The 16180-nt window shown below is 41.0% G+C and overlaps 1 protein-coding gene across 4 annotated transcripts in view; it reads left to right on the top strand.

Moving 5' to 3' along the window:
• The window catches only part of Opa1 (OPA1 mitochondrial dynamin like GTPase), an 80425-nt gene that overhangs the window by 40578 nt on the left and 23667 nt on the right, over positions 1-16180 (top strand). For all 4 annotated transcript variants that reach the window (XM_038344679.2, XM_038344683.2, XM_038344680.2 and 1 more), the window contains 9 exons: positions 478-554; positions 4314-4479; positions 6483-6635; positions 8663-8771; positions 9371-9450; positions 12505-12645; positions 13839-13955; positions 14673-14766; positions 15166-15276. In XM_038344679.2, the coding sequence (XP_038200607.1) occupies positions 478-554; positions 4314-4479; positions 6483-6635; positions 8663-8771; positions 9371-9450; positions 12505-12645; positions 13839-13955; positions 14673-14766; positions 15166-15276 (1048 nt within the window). The remainder of the gene's footprint in view (positions 1-477; positions 555-4313; positions 4480-6482; positions 6636-8662; positions 8772-9370; positions 9451-12504; positions 12646-13838; positions 13956-14672; positions 14767-15165; positions 15277-16180) is intronic.

Below are 16180 nucleotides of genomic sequence, written 5' to 3'. Positions count from 1 at the left end.
GGTATTTACATTGGAGATGTAGAGTTTAAAGGGAGCTACATATGTTTCTCTTTGATTTTAAAATAGCAATAGTTTGGCCAGGCAGTGGTGGCGCACACCTTTAATCCCAACACTCAGGAAGCAGAAGCAGGCAGATCTCTGAGTTCAAGACAAGCCTGGTCTACAAGAGCTAGTTCCAGGATAGGCTCCAAAGCTACAGAGAAACCCTGTCTTGAAAAACCAAAAAGAAAAAAAGAAAAAGCAGTAGTTGTAAGACTAGCATTATCTTACTATTACTGATCACTAAATCGTGTGGTTGGCTCCTTAGCATTTGTTATGTTATCTGAGTGGTGACATTCCCTAAGGAGACCAGAAGGTCGTTTACTAGTCTTCCGTCTTCCATCCAAACTTACCCGACCACACCCTGTCCATGTCCACCTTTTGGTTATCTCTGAAGATCGGAACAGGACAGTCCTAACTTGTCTCTGTGTTGCCTAGAATGAACTGTTTGAAAAAGCTAAAAATGAGATCCTTGATGAAGTTATCAGCCTGAGCCAGGTTACTCCAAAGCACTGGTGAGTATTAATCCGTGTCTCGGTGTCTTTTACTTTAAAGTAGAAGAAAGCAGTGGTTTCTGTTGCCTGGGTTCATCCCTCAAAATGAAGTAGGCCGAAGAGTAAAGTGCCTCCCTTTAAAACAGCTGCAGCCGCAGCCTGTCAGCTCACTGTGGAATCTGCTGTGACCTTCGGTTTATCTTCACCTTGTTCTTAAGAAGTGCAGGTTTGCTATTTCTGTAGAATCACTGACACATAATTCCTTAAAATTGTCAGAAAGTAACCTATCAGGACTGGTTTTTACTCACTGGAGAATAGCACCACAGAGAACACTGATCTGTAAAGGAAGGATGATGTCTCCTTTTTAGATGTCATGCAAGACCAGAAGTAACTGGTGTTTTCTGTGACATGTATGTAGTATGCTGTGCACAATAACATTTTTTTAAATTTTTGTGTGAGTGTTTTACCTGCATGTGCCTGTGTACCACATGCATAACTGTTGCCCACAGAGGCCAGAAGAGGATGCTGGGTCCCCTGGACCTGGAGTTGTTGTTGGTTGTGAGCTGTGGTGCTGGGAATAGAACCTGTATCCTCTAATACAGCCGCCAGTACTTCTAATCACTAAGCTATCTCTGCAGACCCACTATTTTTCATATTTTTATTGCTTCCTACTTGTTTTTTTAAGAAGTAAATTTGGGGACTGGAGAGGTGGCTCAGGGGTTAAGAATGCTGACTGCTCTTCCAGAGGTCCTGAGTTCAGTTCCCAGCGACCTCATGGTGGTTCACAAGCCATCTGTGATGAGATCTGGTGCCCTTTTCTGGCTTGCAGGCACTGTATACATAATAAATAAATAGATTTTTTTAAAAAAGTAAATCCATCCTTTTGAAAAATTGCCATATGAATCTTAGGCCATGCCTAAACTATCTTCCAATAAGCCTGTGGTATTTAAGAATGTATCACTCTTGGCACAAAACGATCCTTACACCACTCATGATACATATTTTCAGTATTTATATTTGCTCAGTCAACAGATTATCACACTGAGTCAACACCAGCATCTCGTCCCGCAGTCTGGATTTGTTCTCACTTGTTTACCCATCCCGGGCCCTTCCTCAGTGATACCCTCCCCTTTCTTTAAGTCATCGTATTTGCCAAGTTTTTTAGTCTCCTTGTTTAAAAAACAGTAGCTGCTCTTATTTTTTACTGTTGACTGATTAATCAAATATATAATGACACAAGCTGTTGTATTTCTTATTTGTATTTTTTTTATATTTCTTTTTTATGTATACAATATTCTGTCTGTGTGTGTGCCTGCAGGCCGGAAGAGGGCACCAGACCCCATTACAGATGGTTGTGAGCCACCATGTGGTTGCTGGGAATTGAACTCAGGACCTTTGGGAGAGCAGGCAATGCTCTTAACCTCTGAGCCATCTCTCCAGCCCGCTTATTTGTATTTTAAACCAGTCCTGTGACTTTATATAACTGAGTTAGCTCATAAAATTGCAAGACAAACACAGACATGTAGATGTGTGCATAAGTAAATTTTAAATGTATGTAAGTATAATTAATTAATATAATCTGGTTTCCTTCCTAGATTATATGGGGATAATTTACATACAAGGTGATTTGTAATCCATAACTAATGGACCAAGGCTGCAGCTCAGGGGTAAAGTGCCTGCTTAGCAAGCCAAGGCCCTAGGTTCTCCTCAGTCCCACCATAAAGGGGGAAGCCTATAACTAATAGTATTATTTGTGGTAAGAAAAGAATGTGGTCCTACTACAAATTAATTTATTGCCATAAGTATGATTCGTTTTGTTTAGGTAGAGCAATGCTAAAATATTACACTATACCCTCACTGAAATAAGCCTAAAAGGTAAATCTGTTTTGTTTACTACACAAGGCACTTAACAGAGTTGTGAAGAGACAAGAAATGAGAGTTCCAGTGGAGAAGACACAGCTGAGAGCTAGAACATTTGGTAGCTGAAAATTCTTAGCTGCCTGATCAAATGACCTCTAGCGAGTTTTCTTGATCAGCTTCTGTTTTTAGACTCTAGAATTTGACATAAAGATCAGAATACCCAGTCCCAGCCTTAACTGCATTACACCAGAGAATTCCAGTAGCATAGCTGGGGCTACCTTAGAAGTTTTTGTTGGTGTTATTTATTGGCATAATGGCATTATAATACCTTAGTCTGAATTATTAACATCTTAGGAGTGTGTAGTAAGTACTGTATTCCTAATGGGATAATTTGTTATTTACTTACAGACATTCTGCATGCTTTAGTCATGTTTTAATAAAGGAATCCCAGGGATTTCAAACTAACATATAATGTGTTACAGTACTAAAAACACCCATGGCATTTGTACAATAATGTGTATGATCCTAAAGATATCCCTGCTGACAGTAAATGAGATACTGGTATGCTGTTTGCATGTAGGCATCTTTTCTAGCACAGTAATTGACTGGCTTTATAGAAATATACTTTGTGAAATCCAGTATTATGATATTGTGCAACTTTTGTGAAAGTATATGTTTACTTTGATTAGTTTAACAGACTAAAATACAAATGGGGAAAACATACAGTTGAATCCCCTAGCGCAGATGTGAGGAGTCTGAGAATTTGTGGTATTATAATGTAATAATAAGAAATGATTGTCTTTTCTTATTTAGAGATCTTAAAGAATACTTCAAAAGGCAGAATTTCCAGTTTTTGTATGCGTCCTTTATATAATCCCCTTAGCTGTGAATTGCTGGAAAATTTTATATGATGATATCCCATGTCTCTATGCTTTGTGATAGTTTGTTAAACTGTAAAAATTATAACAGAAACTTTTTGCCTTGAACTCCAGTAAACACATAGTGTATGTGAGGACTGAATTAATGAGCTCACGAAAATACACTTTTTTAAGTGTCCTCAAAAAGAAAATTTTTGATGATTACTAGAGACCTGTAGCCAGAGTGAGGTGGCACTGAAAACCCACTCAACAGCCAGAGCTGGGACAGCGCCGTGAGTGGAGAGTGTCTGGGACCCGCCTTCTCTGCTAATAGGAATGTAAACCACTGAGGCACTTTAGAAAAGAATGGTATCTTTAAAAACTAAACCCGAGGGCTGGAGAGATGGCTCAGCCTGCTCTTCCAAAGGTCCTGAGTTCAATTCCCGGCAACCACATGGTGGCTCACAACCATCTGTAATGAGGTCTGGTGTCCTCTTCTGGCCTGCAGACATACACACAGACAGAATATTGTATGCATAATAAATAAATAAATAAATATAAAAACTAAACCCAAAACTGCCATATATTCACCCTCCCACTCTTAGATGTGTACCCACGGAAAGGAAAGTCATGCATCCTTCCAAAGATTTGTGACAATCTGCCCACAGTGATTTTGTTTGTAATAGCCAACAGTGAGAAATAATACATGTCCAGTAACGGGGGATTGTACACAGTCAGTGGTGCTTAGCAGTAAAAAGAAGTGAAATAGTAATACATATACCACAGATTTCAAAAGAAGTATGTTGGGTGAGTGAAGATAGGTAGAAGAGTACATGATACATTCATGTAAAGTTCTAGGAAATACAAGTAGTTATATTAACAGCAAATAGAGTGGTTATAGATCCAATGAGAGTGTTTCTCTTTATCTTGATTCCTGTGATTCACCGATATACATATCCCAAATTTGTCAACCTTTCAAGTACGTGTAGTTTATTACTGCGATTAGTGATACTTCAGTCAAGCTATTTTAAATTGTTTAATGCCATATTGCCATTAATTTTAGGGAGGAAATCCTTCAGCAGTCTCTGTGGGAAAGAGTGTCAACTCATGTGATTGAGAACATCTACCTTCCTGCTGCACAGACCATGAATTCAGGAACATTTAACACCACAGTGGACATCAAGCTTAAACAGTGGACTGACAAGCAGCTTCCTAATAAAGCAGTAGAGGTTAGGATATAATTTAATTAAATGGGTAAGAAGCATTGTGTGGAGGAAATAGGTGCTTTGGATTGAGGGTCTCAACTTAGCACTTCATGTACGCTCTGCGCCTGCCTCTGTTAGCTAACCTTGATATTGTTCTCAGTTGCTGCTAACATAAAAGTTTACTAATCAGGATACTGTTTGCCTAAAGGCATTGCTTCTCCTTCCAAAGATAACATTAATAAAACCAGCAAAACTGGCCTGAAGGTGAAATATTTTAAACGTCTGTGAATTGAGCTTCTGTAAGGAGTATCTTCAAATGGACTAAATGTTACCGTTCTTACATTTTCTTCAAGACCCTATAGCACTTGCATTGAGTTATGGTCTTGCTAGTTTTGAGTAGAAATTATTTACAAAATTAAAGTACTTCAAAGAATACATTTCTGTCCCGAGACATCTTGGCCCAACCATGTGAAAACTGATAGCTGCCCTACTTGCTCAGTCTTCCTGCAGCTTCTTCCAAGAAGCTGGGGTGACAATATTGCCCACCTGGGCTGTGGTCAGGATTAGGTGAGTTAATAATATGTAACATACTTAGGTAACACCTGACCCATTCATAATAGCCACCCAGGGTTTTATCACCATTATCTACCTTTCTCCTGCACTCCAGCTGAGAGTCAGTGTGCCCTGGACTCTATGAAAGGTGCTCAACAGCCTGTGGTCAATGCTAGATGTGATTTTATTCTGCATACCTGCCTTGAAAATGGCTTCGCTCCTTCTGTCCTGCCCTTCCTGGGCCCATGTCCAGCAGCTGCAGCTCATACAGCCTCTGCCTATGCTGCATGCTGCTGAACTCTGGCCATTTCTTGACCCACTTACTATGGAAATAAATGGAGAGCTGCTGCTTCCCAGTCACTAGTTCTGGTGTGTCCTGGGCTGGAACATTTGCATAGCCAAAGCTTTCACCAGTGAAACTAGTCCTTGTGACACTAGTAATTCTGCCTTTCTGCTTTCTGCCCTGGGCTTTATCTTGGGGGAAGAGTGGAGCTGATAAGAAGCTAGTAGGTTCATTCCCATCCCATGCAGGCATGGAGATACACTCTGGTAATCCTAGTTCTAGGGACACTAAATAAAGCAAGGGATTGCCCACAAGTTCACAACAGAACAAAACGAAAACCACCTTACCCCACCTTCTACGTGTTTATTTGGTTCTTCATCACTTTTGCCCTGCGCTCTTCCTTTCACAGTTGAGATTGGGTAAAAGTTAGCTGAGTAATAACTTGAAGCTTTTAATATGAATCTTTGATGGCAGGCAAAACTGTAAAGATGATTGGCTTAGTGAGTAAGAACTTAAACTTGAACTGGGTGGTGGTGGTGTACGCCTTTAATCCCAGCACAGGGGATTCAGAGGAAGGATCCCTATGAGTTCGAGGTTTGCAGACCAGCCTGGTCTGCAAAGCTAATTTCAGGACAGCCAGCACTGTTACACAGAGAAACCCTGTCTCAGAAAAAGGGGGGGGGGAGGGGGACTTAAATTTGGTTTGGTGTGGAAGCAGCGTGCAGACCCAGGCATGTAATTGACTGAAATAAGTAAAGTAAATGTATTTGCAGACTTGGGGTGTAGGGCTCGCCTAAAGGAGCCAACCCTGCTCAGCTCAGTGAGCGCATCCTGTGGGGGGATATGAGTTGATTATCTCCCTGAACTGTAGGTGCAGATTTGTTAATGAAGTCTTGGTTTTTAAAATTGGCAGCTTTAAGAAAGGAAAAAAAAACGGCATCTATATGTCACCCTGCCATCCTGGAACTCACTGTGTAACCCATGCTGGCCTTAAACTCACAGAGATCCACCTACCTCTGCCTGCTGAATGATAGGACTAAAGCCCTATGATGCCCAGCTGTGCTGTCCTTTTATTAGTGTTCGTGCATTTATCAATGAACTTGCATTTCCTGATCAGCTGCTGTACCACATGTTTGGTTTCATGCTGTTTTTTCATGTTGCAGTCTAAATACAGCTTTTTTTTTGTATCCAGGTTGCTTGGGAGACACTCCAAGAGGAATTTTCCCGCTTCATGACAGAACCCAAAGGGAAGGAGCACGATGACATATTTGACAAGCTTAAAGAGGCTGTGAAGGAGGAGAGTATCAAGCGGCACAAGTGGAACGACTTTGCAGAAGACAGCTTGGTACGTCCTCAGCTGGTTAGAGCCTGGTGTGCCCTCTGTCTAATCAGAATGCCAGCATCATTTTCACAGGGTGCCTCAAACTGATTCTTTCATGGAGTTTTTATACGGCTGCAGGGTGAAGTCATAGATGTATGATTTATAACCTGCCCTTCAACATTCCTCTGGCTCTTCTAAAATAACCCTTTGTCCTTTTTACTTGACTTCCGTCCCAGAAGAAAAGTCAAATTTTGCAGTAAGTAGGTTCCCATGTGTTTCCATGACTTACCATCCATTAGTTGTTGGGGCCTGTCTATATGTACCTTGGCGTAAAATCATAGCAGTATGTATTGAATAACTGCTGTGTGCCAGGAACAACTCTTAAGTATTTTTGTTTGGTTTTGTTTTTTGTGGTTTTGTTTGTTTGATTGATTGTTTTTGCTTTTGTTTTTTGAGACAGAGTTTCTTTATAGCCTTGGAGGCTGTCCTTGAACTAGCTTATGTAGACCAGGCTGGCCTCAAACTCAGGGAGATTCACCTGCCTCTGCCTCCCGAGTGCTGGAATTAAAGGTGTGTGTCACCACCGCCCAGCTCTCTTAAGTATTTTATAAGCATCATTTGGTTGAATTTTTTTTCAGAGTGTGGGACCTCATATGTGCCTCTGTCCCCAAGCTATATCCTCAGATTCTTTTTCTTTAAATAGGATCTTACTAAGTTCTCCAGGCTGACCTTGAATCTGTAACCCAGGTAATCCTTGAACTGTCAGTCCTGCCTACATCTCCTAAATAGCTGGGGTGATGGACTTGACCCATCAGGCCCAAAGCTTGATTGAATTCTGAAGCAGCTGTGTTAGTGAGGTTTTGTCATTGTGTAAAAACACCTGAGCTTGACAAGAGGGAGGGGTTTACTTGGGCTTATGGTTTCCAAGGTTTCCAGCTGTGGGTTGCTTGGTTCCATTGCTGTTAGGCCTGTAGAGCGAGGATCTGATAGGCAGGCATGGTGGAGAAAAGCTGCTTGGTTTGTACTAACCAACCCCAGAGGTGAGGGGACAAGGGACAAGAGACAGCCTTCAGAGGAAGTCCCACAGCCACCTGCTATCCTCAGGCCCCACTATCCAGCAATGCCTTTGATATTTATTCATCAGTGGGTTCATTCATTGATGAAGTTAGCGCCCTCATGATCCAGTCACCTCTCAGTAGTACCAGCATCAGGAGACCAAGCCTTTGGTGGACAGGACAGCCACAGTCCTGTCATGCTCACTGGCAGAGTGGCTATTCTCCACCTTCTCTAGCTCCTGACCTCTCCGCCTGCTGCCCCTTTCTTAGCAGCGCATTCTCCTACCACCATAGTCAAGCCTTGTTAGTCACCTCTTCTGCTAGCAGGGCCAGGTCACAAGAGGAACTGTTGAAAGGACTGGGCAATTTTCTAGAAAAGCACAGATCTCCCTGTGTGCAGTTTGTAATCATAATTTCATTTTGAAGAAATATTTGTCTGCATATTTGAAACCATAGCCTTATTTCCCTGCGTGGAAGGCTGGTTTTCTAAAAGAACTGCCAGTTTCATTCGTTCACTCAAAAGTTATCAAATTTAGAAACCATAATAGCTAATGTTTATGATTGGCAAAGTGTTTGAGCCCTTGCTCTGCCGCTGTATTTCTGTTAACAACAAGAAAGTGGTTAATGATTTCTTTCTTCTGTCCTGTTTTAAAATATTTCTTCATAATTCATATGGGAGTAAATAAATACAGAAGGGAAGTGACCCTCTGAATATTATGGTTCTACTTCTTATGATTTATAGTCAGATGTGCTGTTTGCTTCCCTTGAGCGTCCCCTCAGTCAGCTCTTTAGCTTCAGCCACACAAGACTCCACTTTATTTTTCAGATAGGAAACTGGCAGGTTTGGCCATTGAAAGGAGCTCCTGCACTGCTGTGGGAATAACTTGCTGTTATGTGTTTATTTGTTATGTTCAATATTTACTAAGTTACCAGCTCAAATAAAATTACTGACATGTAGGAACATACATTAAATTAGCCTTTTCTGCTCTGTTTCAGAGGGTCATTCAGCACAATGCTTTGGAAGACCGGTCCATATCAGATAAGCAGCAGTGGGATGCAGCCATTTACTTTATGGAGGAGGCCCTTCAAGCCCGTCTCAAGGATAGTAAGTAGGGACATGAGCTCTTGAGTTGTAAGCATTGGAAAATAGAATCACCACTGGGCCAGGGAGATAATTTGGTGGGTAAAGCAATTGCCATGAAAGCCTGAGAACCTGGGTTGGGTCCCCAGAGCCCACGGAGGAGACAGAGAAGACGCCTGCAAGTCGTCCTCTGGCCTCCGCTCATGCACTGTGGCACATGCACTTCCAAACTCACAAATGTGCCCTATATACACATACAGAATAAAGTAATTTTCAATACAGTTAACACTTCAAAGTCTTTGTCCTGAATACAGATAAATATTTTTTTTATGTGTGAGTTGCTTTGTGGCTAATAAAGAGAATAATTAGTTTGGACCCAAGATGCTTACATTTATTCCTTACACATAGAAATTCTGTAAACAATTATACTTTTCATATATTTTAAGCACATACATAATTTTTCTACTTTTGCCATACCAATAATATGTTCCTGAATTTTAATTAATTTCAAATTAATACAGCATTTAGAAATAATTAAAAATTCATGAGCATTGTTAGCTATAATTTATAGCCTTGGTAAGTGGTAAAAATTCCTACTTAATTAATTTTTATCTTTCCTCTAGCTGAAAATGCTATTGAAAACATGATAGGCCCAGACTGGAAAAAGAGGTGGTTGTACTGGAAGAATCGGACCCAAGAACAGGTAGGAACAAAGATATCTCTGTTCTTATGTTGGAATGAAATGAAATAAAGTTTTGGTTTTCTGTAGCCCAGGCTGGGCTTGAACTCACAGAAATTCTCCTCAGCCTCTTACTTGCTGAGGTTATAGGCATGTGCCACCACATCTGCCTTCGTTTTGCTCATTTCAGTTCAAGCATTAATACAGTCTTGGGACTAAAGATGCCTCAGTAGGTTCTTGCTATGGAGGCATGGAACTTGAGTCCAGATCCTGGTACCCAAAAAAGCCCAGCATGGCTGCCTGAGCACAGTGCTCTAGGGGTGGAAACAGGAGGAGCCTCTGGGGACACTGGCTGCCTGCCTAGTTCCAGGTTCACTGGGAAAGCCTGTGTGAGGGAATAAGGTGAAGAGTGGCAGCCAGGGCACCTGATGTCCTCCTCTGACCTCTTTATGTGCCCACAGGTGCCAGCAACCACAAATGTGCACATACATCACACATGCATATACCAGGTCTACACTCAAACATACATGTGTATATATGTGTGAATGTGCGCACACATGCATGCACATGTTTATATGCATATACCTTCTTCTCATGGCTCTAGAAGATTCTTTAGAATTTTAGTTACATAAACCTATCTAAAATATAATGAACTGTTTTATTAAAAGATTACAAAAATAAATAAAATGTGGTTCCTTTGTGGTTGACTACTTTGTTCATTTCAGTTCTCTGACTGAGTTTCAAAGGAGAGTAGTTGGGCTAGAAAGATGGTTTTGTGGTTAAGAGCACTTGCTGCTCTTATGGAAGACATGGCTTTGGTCAGTTCCCAACACTCACAGGACAGCTTACCACCAACCTGGAACTCTAGTTCCAGAGGATCTGACGTCCTCTTCTAGCCTTTGTGGGCACCAGACATACACGTGGTGCACGTACATATGTGCAGGCAAAACAACCATACATAAAGTAAAATAAATAAAATTTCTTTAAATAAAGAGTAGTTGTAAGCAAAAGACATGAGACAGAATCAAAGGATATGTGGCAATTGTGCTTAGGAAGAATACAGACTTTCTGTATATATAGTTTATTATCTCTGAGTTTTACTGTTGGAAGTTCATTCAAAGTATTTTACCTTTTTGTAGTAACTTTTGTTAAAATGCAGACAAAGTAAATATGAAAATTCAGATGGAAAGTATGATAGAACTCATCCTTTGTAGTAAGGGGCCGCTTGTTTGTTCCTGGCTGCTCAGCCCCAAAATAACCACACAGAAACTGTATTAATTAAATTACTGTTTGGCCCATTAGCTCTAGCTTTTTATTGACTAATCCTTACATCTTAATTTAACCCATTCTATTAATCAGTGTATCACCATGTGGCTGTAGCTTACCGGCAAGGTTCCAGGGTATCTATTCTCAACAACAGCTACATGGCGTCTCTCAACTCCACCTCCTTTCTCCCAGCATTCAGTTTAGTTTTCCCCTCACATAGCTCTCCTCTACCCTATCACAGACTTAAGACAGTTTCTTAATTAACCAGTGGTATTCACGGCATACAGAAGGGAATTCCATATCAATCCTTTAGTAAATATTGAAGGAGCACTTCAGAACAAAATGTCAAAGTTAAATATAAACATCTTTAAAAATGGGTAAATTGCAGAAAAGTGTATGTCACTCCCATACCAACCCCTTTTCATTCCTTTGAACTCTTTGTTGTTGTTGTTGTTGTCATTGTTGTTGTTGTTGTTGTTTGAGACAGAGTTTTTCTGTATAGCTTTGGCTGCCCTGGAACTCACACTGTAGCCCAGGATGGTCTTGAACTCACAAAGATCACCCTGCTTCTGCCTCTCAAGTGCTGGATTAAAGGTGTGTGCCACCACCACCCAGGTCCTTCGAATTCTTCTAGCTTCTTTTCTGTGAACATCAGTCTCATCCTTCAGTTCAGTTCTTAAAGGGAAGAGCATAAATAGAATATAGAATCAAAATAGATAAATGAATGAAAAGTAGGTGGTATCTAGTCCACTTGCTGTTGCTTCCTGTGTTCACTGAATTTACTTAATTAGCAAAAGGGATGCTAAAACATGGGGAAATTCAGAGGTAAAGAGAATAAAAATACTCCCAAAGAGCATAACCTTATTTCCTTGTTTTTATTTGCATTTTGAATAAAGTTAATGACATACATGATCAGTATCCTGTTTCTTTTCCAATGCCCCACCCTCCTTGATTTATAAGCTCCCTAGGTTAAGTGATTTGCACCTAAGTGAGCAGCGCATGTGTTCTCACTGCCACACAGATGGGCTGAGAAAAGGCCTGTCTAAAAGACTTGTGGGACTGTCCATCAGAGGTCTGACTCAGACACAGGAAGAGACATTGATTAGAAACGGCTGGTATATGGCAGCTAAACTCAGTATAGTGCTGAAAGCCTCCAAAGCAATCAGTGACCACAGTACTAGCCTCAGCAGCTACTGGTAAATAAACTAACCAGAGCTCCTGCTCACACGTTGTTTTTCTCCAGAATCCATTTAAGAGCAGTAACAAATGCATTTTATGGTCATTGCAAAGGATCTGTACTCCTATAAGAGGAATCTGGAAGCCTTCCCTAAATGAGCCTTCACCCCATTCCAAGACCAGGGTAGCATATGTAAGATTCAGACTGACGATTTAGATTTAAGAGAAAGGACACCACAATCACCTGGGAGGTGTTTGTGTATCAGTTTTGCTTTTTCCTTTATAAAAGGAACTTGAGTTCTCCTCCCCTAATCCTTCTGTCCTTCCACTTCAGTTGAAAACTGCTCATGTGTTCTGACCTAGAAGATAGAGTGGGGAGCATACTTAGAGGGGCAGAAGGTGTCCCCTTGTTAGTTTAGATAGCTGTATAGTTCCTCCTGCCTTTGTGAGTGGCCAGATTTAGCAAGAACAGAAACACCAGACTTTGTTAAAGATGAGAAACCCAGGGCTTAGCGGTTAAGAGTGCCTGCTACTCTTCCAGAGTTCTGTGCCCAGAACACCTGCCCCTCTTCTGGCCCTGATTTTCACAAGTGCCAAGCTTGCACTGTCTAAACAGCCTTCTTTAACTTGTTACAGAGTGTTCACAATGAAACCAAGAATGAACTGGAGAAGATGCTGAAGTGTAATGAGGAGCACCCAGCTTATCTTGCAAGTGATGAGATTACCACCGTTCGGAAGAATCTGGAATCTCGGGGAGTTGAAGTAGATCCAAGCTTGGTAAGAAATACTGTACAGTTGGGTACTTAGCTCAGTGGTAGATTGCTCGCATAGCAAGCACAAGGCCCTGGGTTCGACCCTCAGCTCCTGGAGTGGGGGGACTACCATTGAAAGTCAGCTAAGGTGATGGATACAGTTCTTGGAATGTGGAAACAGGAGTTCAAGGTCATCCTCAGCTACAAAGTGAGGCTGAGATAGCCCAGACTAAGAGGGACTGTTTAGAAAAAGAAAAGGAGTGGGATCTGCTTTCTAAATCAGTATGGCTTATAGTACAGTATCCCTTCCTCTAAGGAGCTTCATAAGATCTAGGCTGAAATCTACTTGACCATGTGCATATTTACTGTGCGCTGCTTACAGTACAGTATCCCTTCCTCCAAGGAACTTCATAAGATCTAGGCTGAATTCTGCTTGACCATGTACATATTTACTGGGATAATTATAGTCATTTTGATTATATAAAGAGTAGCATTTTTTATTTTACTTCACTTTTTAAAGGGTAACTAGAGAAATTAAGATTTAGAAAATTGTACTTGGATCATTATGGCAATTCCTACAGAAGGGGTAAAGGGCATCTAGACCTTGTGTCAGTGCTGTTTTATATTTTTGGAGTACAGCTAACTTATGTAAATATGGCCATTTCTATAGACAGCTCTCAGCTCGTTCCACTGTATGACTGGTACTGCTCCCTTTAGTGATTGGTAACTCAGGTCCCACTTTCTTCATCTGTCCAACTGCTAGCATTATTGTTATTAGATGTGATGAACATTAAACACGCCGAGAAACTATAGTACCACAGTGGTGGGATACTATTGTGTGACAGTGTGACAATAAAAAGGATTGCTTTCTGACTGTTGGTATTGGTGGCCATAGTCTGAGACCAGCTTCCAGATCCTAATGCTGTCCATAGACCAGGCTTTCAAACTCTTGCCTTGGTTTCCCCACTGCTAGCTATGCAGAGATCATCCCTTACCAGCCTACTCTACAGTGAGTGTGTGGCTGATTGGTAGATGTGGGAGTCTGAAAACGAGTAAGTCTGATAACTGACTGAACAGGGACGGAAGTCGTTTAAAAAGGCGGCACAATGCGAGCATTGCTGTTGCTTCCGTGAACTTCGGAAAGTCAGTTGTGTGCGCGAGTTCTCAGTGCTCAGCCACGGCCGTCGTAACGCTTCACTTTTCCTTGTCTCGTTTCAGATTAAGGATACTTGGCATCAAGTTTACAGAAGACATTTCTTAAAAACAGCTCTAAATCATTGTAACCTTTGTAGAAGAGGTTTTTATTACTACCAGAGGCATTTTGTAGATTCTGAGGTGAGGTTTCACAAAGCAAAAGAAGTCATTTTTAGCAACAGTTGTTGAAAGATGGTGAAAATCAAACTTCAGCTTTACTATTAACTTTAAGCCCCTGAGCTTCTGGGAGAAAAGCATGTGTAACTTGTAAAGAACAACCTTTTATCTTTTCAGAGATTCACTAATTTAGGAATAACTTGACTTCCATGTGTATCATCAGGGGCCAAGGAAAGGGGGGGCAGTCGTGTGTACCGCAGAGTTTTCTATAAGGAGAGGATGTGTGTAGAGCATAGCCAGCCACATGTGTGGTGGGGACCTGTAGCAAGACCACATGTGTGGTGAGGACCTGTAGCAAGACTTCTTCATTATGCACTTTTGTGTGTCACAGTTTTCTCACATCACTGGAATCTTCTTTTTCTAGAAGAACCAAGTTCTTGTAATGGATAGCTCGCACACCTTTTAAAGGAGCCCCTAGGTGGCAGCAGACTGATGCTTTTCAAGCATTTTCTTACAGACAAAAATGCTTTAATATAGCCCTTGAAAAGCTCTGCTAATCTGTGTTGTTATTAAATTGAAGCTGCTGAGTGCTTTTCTGGTTTATTTCGGCTCAAAGGAAACATGTATGCATTATTAGATAAGCGCTGGTATATTTACTAAAGCTTAGGAAATAAGTTCTATGTGTTCAATAAAGGTTTTATTTTTAAATTTGCGTCTGATCTTAACTGTTTACTACTTCAGCTGGAATGCAATGATGTGGTCCTGTTTTGGCGAATACAGCGCATGCTGGCTATCACTGCCAATACATTAAGGCAGCAGCTTACAAACACTGAAGGTAAGGTAACTCCTAAAAAAACTGACTGATCAGAAAAACCTCAGAATCGTACTCTGCTTTAGAATATTAGTTAAAAAATTACAATTAGAAAATGATAGGGATAAGAGATGCTATATGTCTACTTCCATTAGATAAAAATTATGGTAAAGAGAGTGGCGTACTGAACTTGCTTTGTGTATTTGGAATCTGTGTGCTGTGTGTCTGTTACATGTTGGCTTAAAAACATGTGGTCCTCAGAATATGGGTTAGATTTTTTGATGAATGTACTAGAAAATGAGAAATGTGAATTCAAGTGTAGAGCTAACATGGTGATACATCATTTTCATTGCACGTGGAAATCTTTCATTCTGTACATTCATGAAAACTGTTCTTCTGGATTTTGTTTTTAACTTTGAACAGTGAGGCGACTAGAGAAAAACGTTAAAGAGGTCCTAGAAGATTTTGCTGAAGACGGTGAGAAGAAGATTAAATTGCTTACGGGCAAACGGGTTCAGCTGGCTGAAGATCTCAGTAAGTACTTCCTCCCATCCCAACTTCCTGGATCCCTTCCGCATACCCTTGTCTCTGCGCCCATTTAATCTCAAGCTTAAAGGAAAGTTACAGCTACCTAGGAAGAACTTGTTTTCTTCTGAAGGGTTGAAATACGACATTGACCTAAAATCTTATCACTTCTAAATACTTGAATGTGTGTTTCCTAGGAATAAAGGTTTTTCTCTTAGCAACTCCCAAAGTCTGAATGTACTTAGACTCATTCATCTCTTATTCAGTGTTGCCCTACCGTATGACACAATGGTCCAGACTCATTCTTTCTTTCTTCTTTTAAAAGAATGGTATTTAGAAATCAAGTTCTGAGAACTAGATATGCTTGCTGTTAGTGACATATGAGTTCCTAGGCCTTCTCAATAAAAAGGGCATATGTGCGTGCGTGTATGGTGTGTGTGTTTGTGTGTGTGTGTGCTGCTCACATATCCACTCCTAACTGTGTCTGTTAACCAAAGACTGAGTGCTGGTACTTCCAACTTGTATCCAATTCTGTCAAGTTTGATATTAGCTTTGCTCTTTCCTGTGCTTGTAACTCCTTCTGACAGTGAGAACCCAGTCTCTAGACTCCTTAGCATAGTTACTTATTTTGATCTTAATGTATAGCCAAGCTTTTTGCTGCCCCCTTCATTACAAAAATGGTCTTTTCATCCCACTTGGACTCTTGGCCGTCCTATACCAGGTCACCACCACAGTCCCTCACTTTGTGTCGATGTGCTTCTTGCCTTGCAGGCTGGGGCATCCTGTTAGAGGCTACTCTTCCTCATGGAGTTCTGTCACCAGCCCATGCTCTGACCTTGTGTCCAGGAACTCCCCATCTCATCTTTCCAATGTTCTCTCTCCCCCATCTCCTGAGTCCTCTCCCCCGAAGCCA

Source organism: Arvicola amphibius, chromosome 10, assembly GCF_903992535.2.
Source record: "Arvicola amphibius chromosome 10, mArvAmp1.2, whole genome shotgun sequence".
Lineage (NCBI taxonomy): Eukaryota > Metazoa > Chordata > Mammalia > Rodentia > Cricetidae > Arvicola > Arvicola amphibius.
The sequence above is the reverse complement of the archived record's forward strand: the minus strand, read 5'-3'. Positions and strand labels throughout refer to the sequence as shown.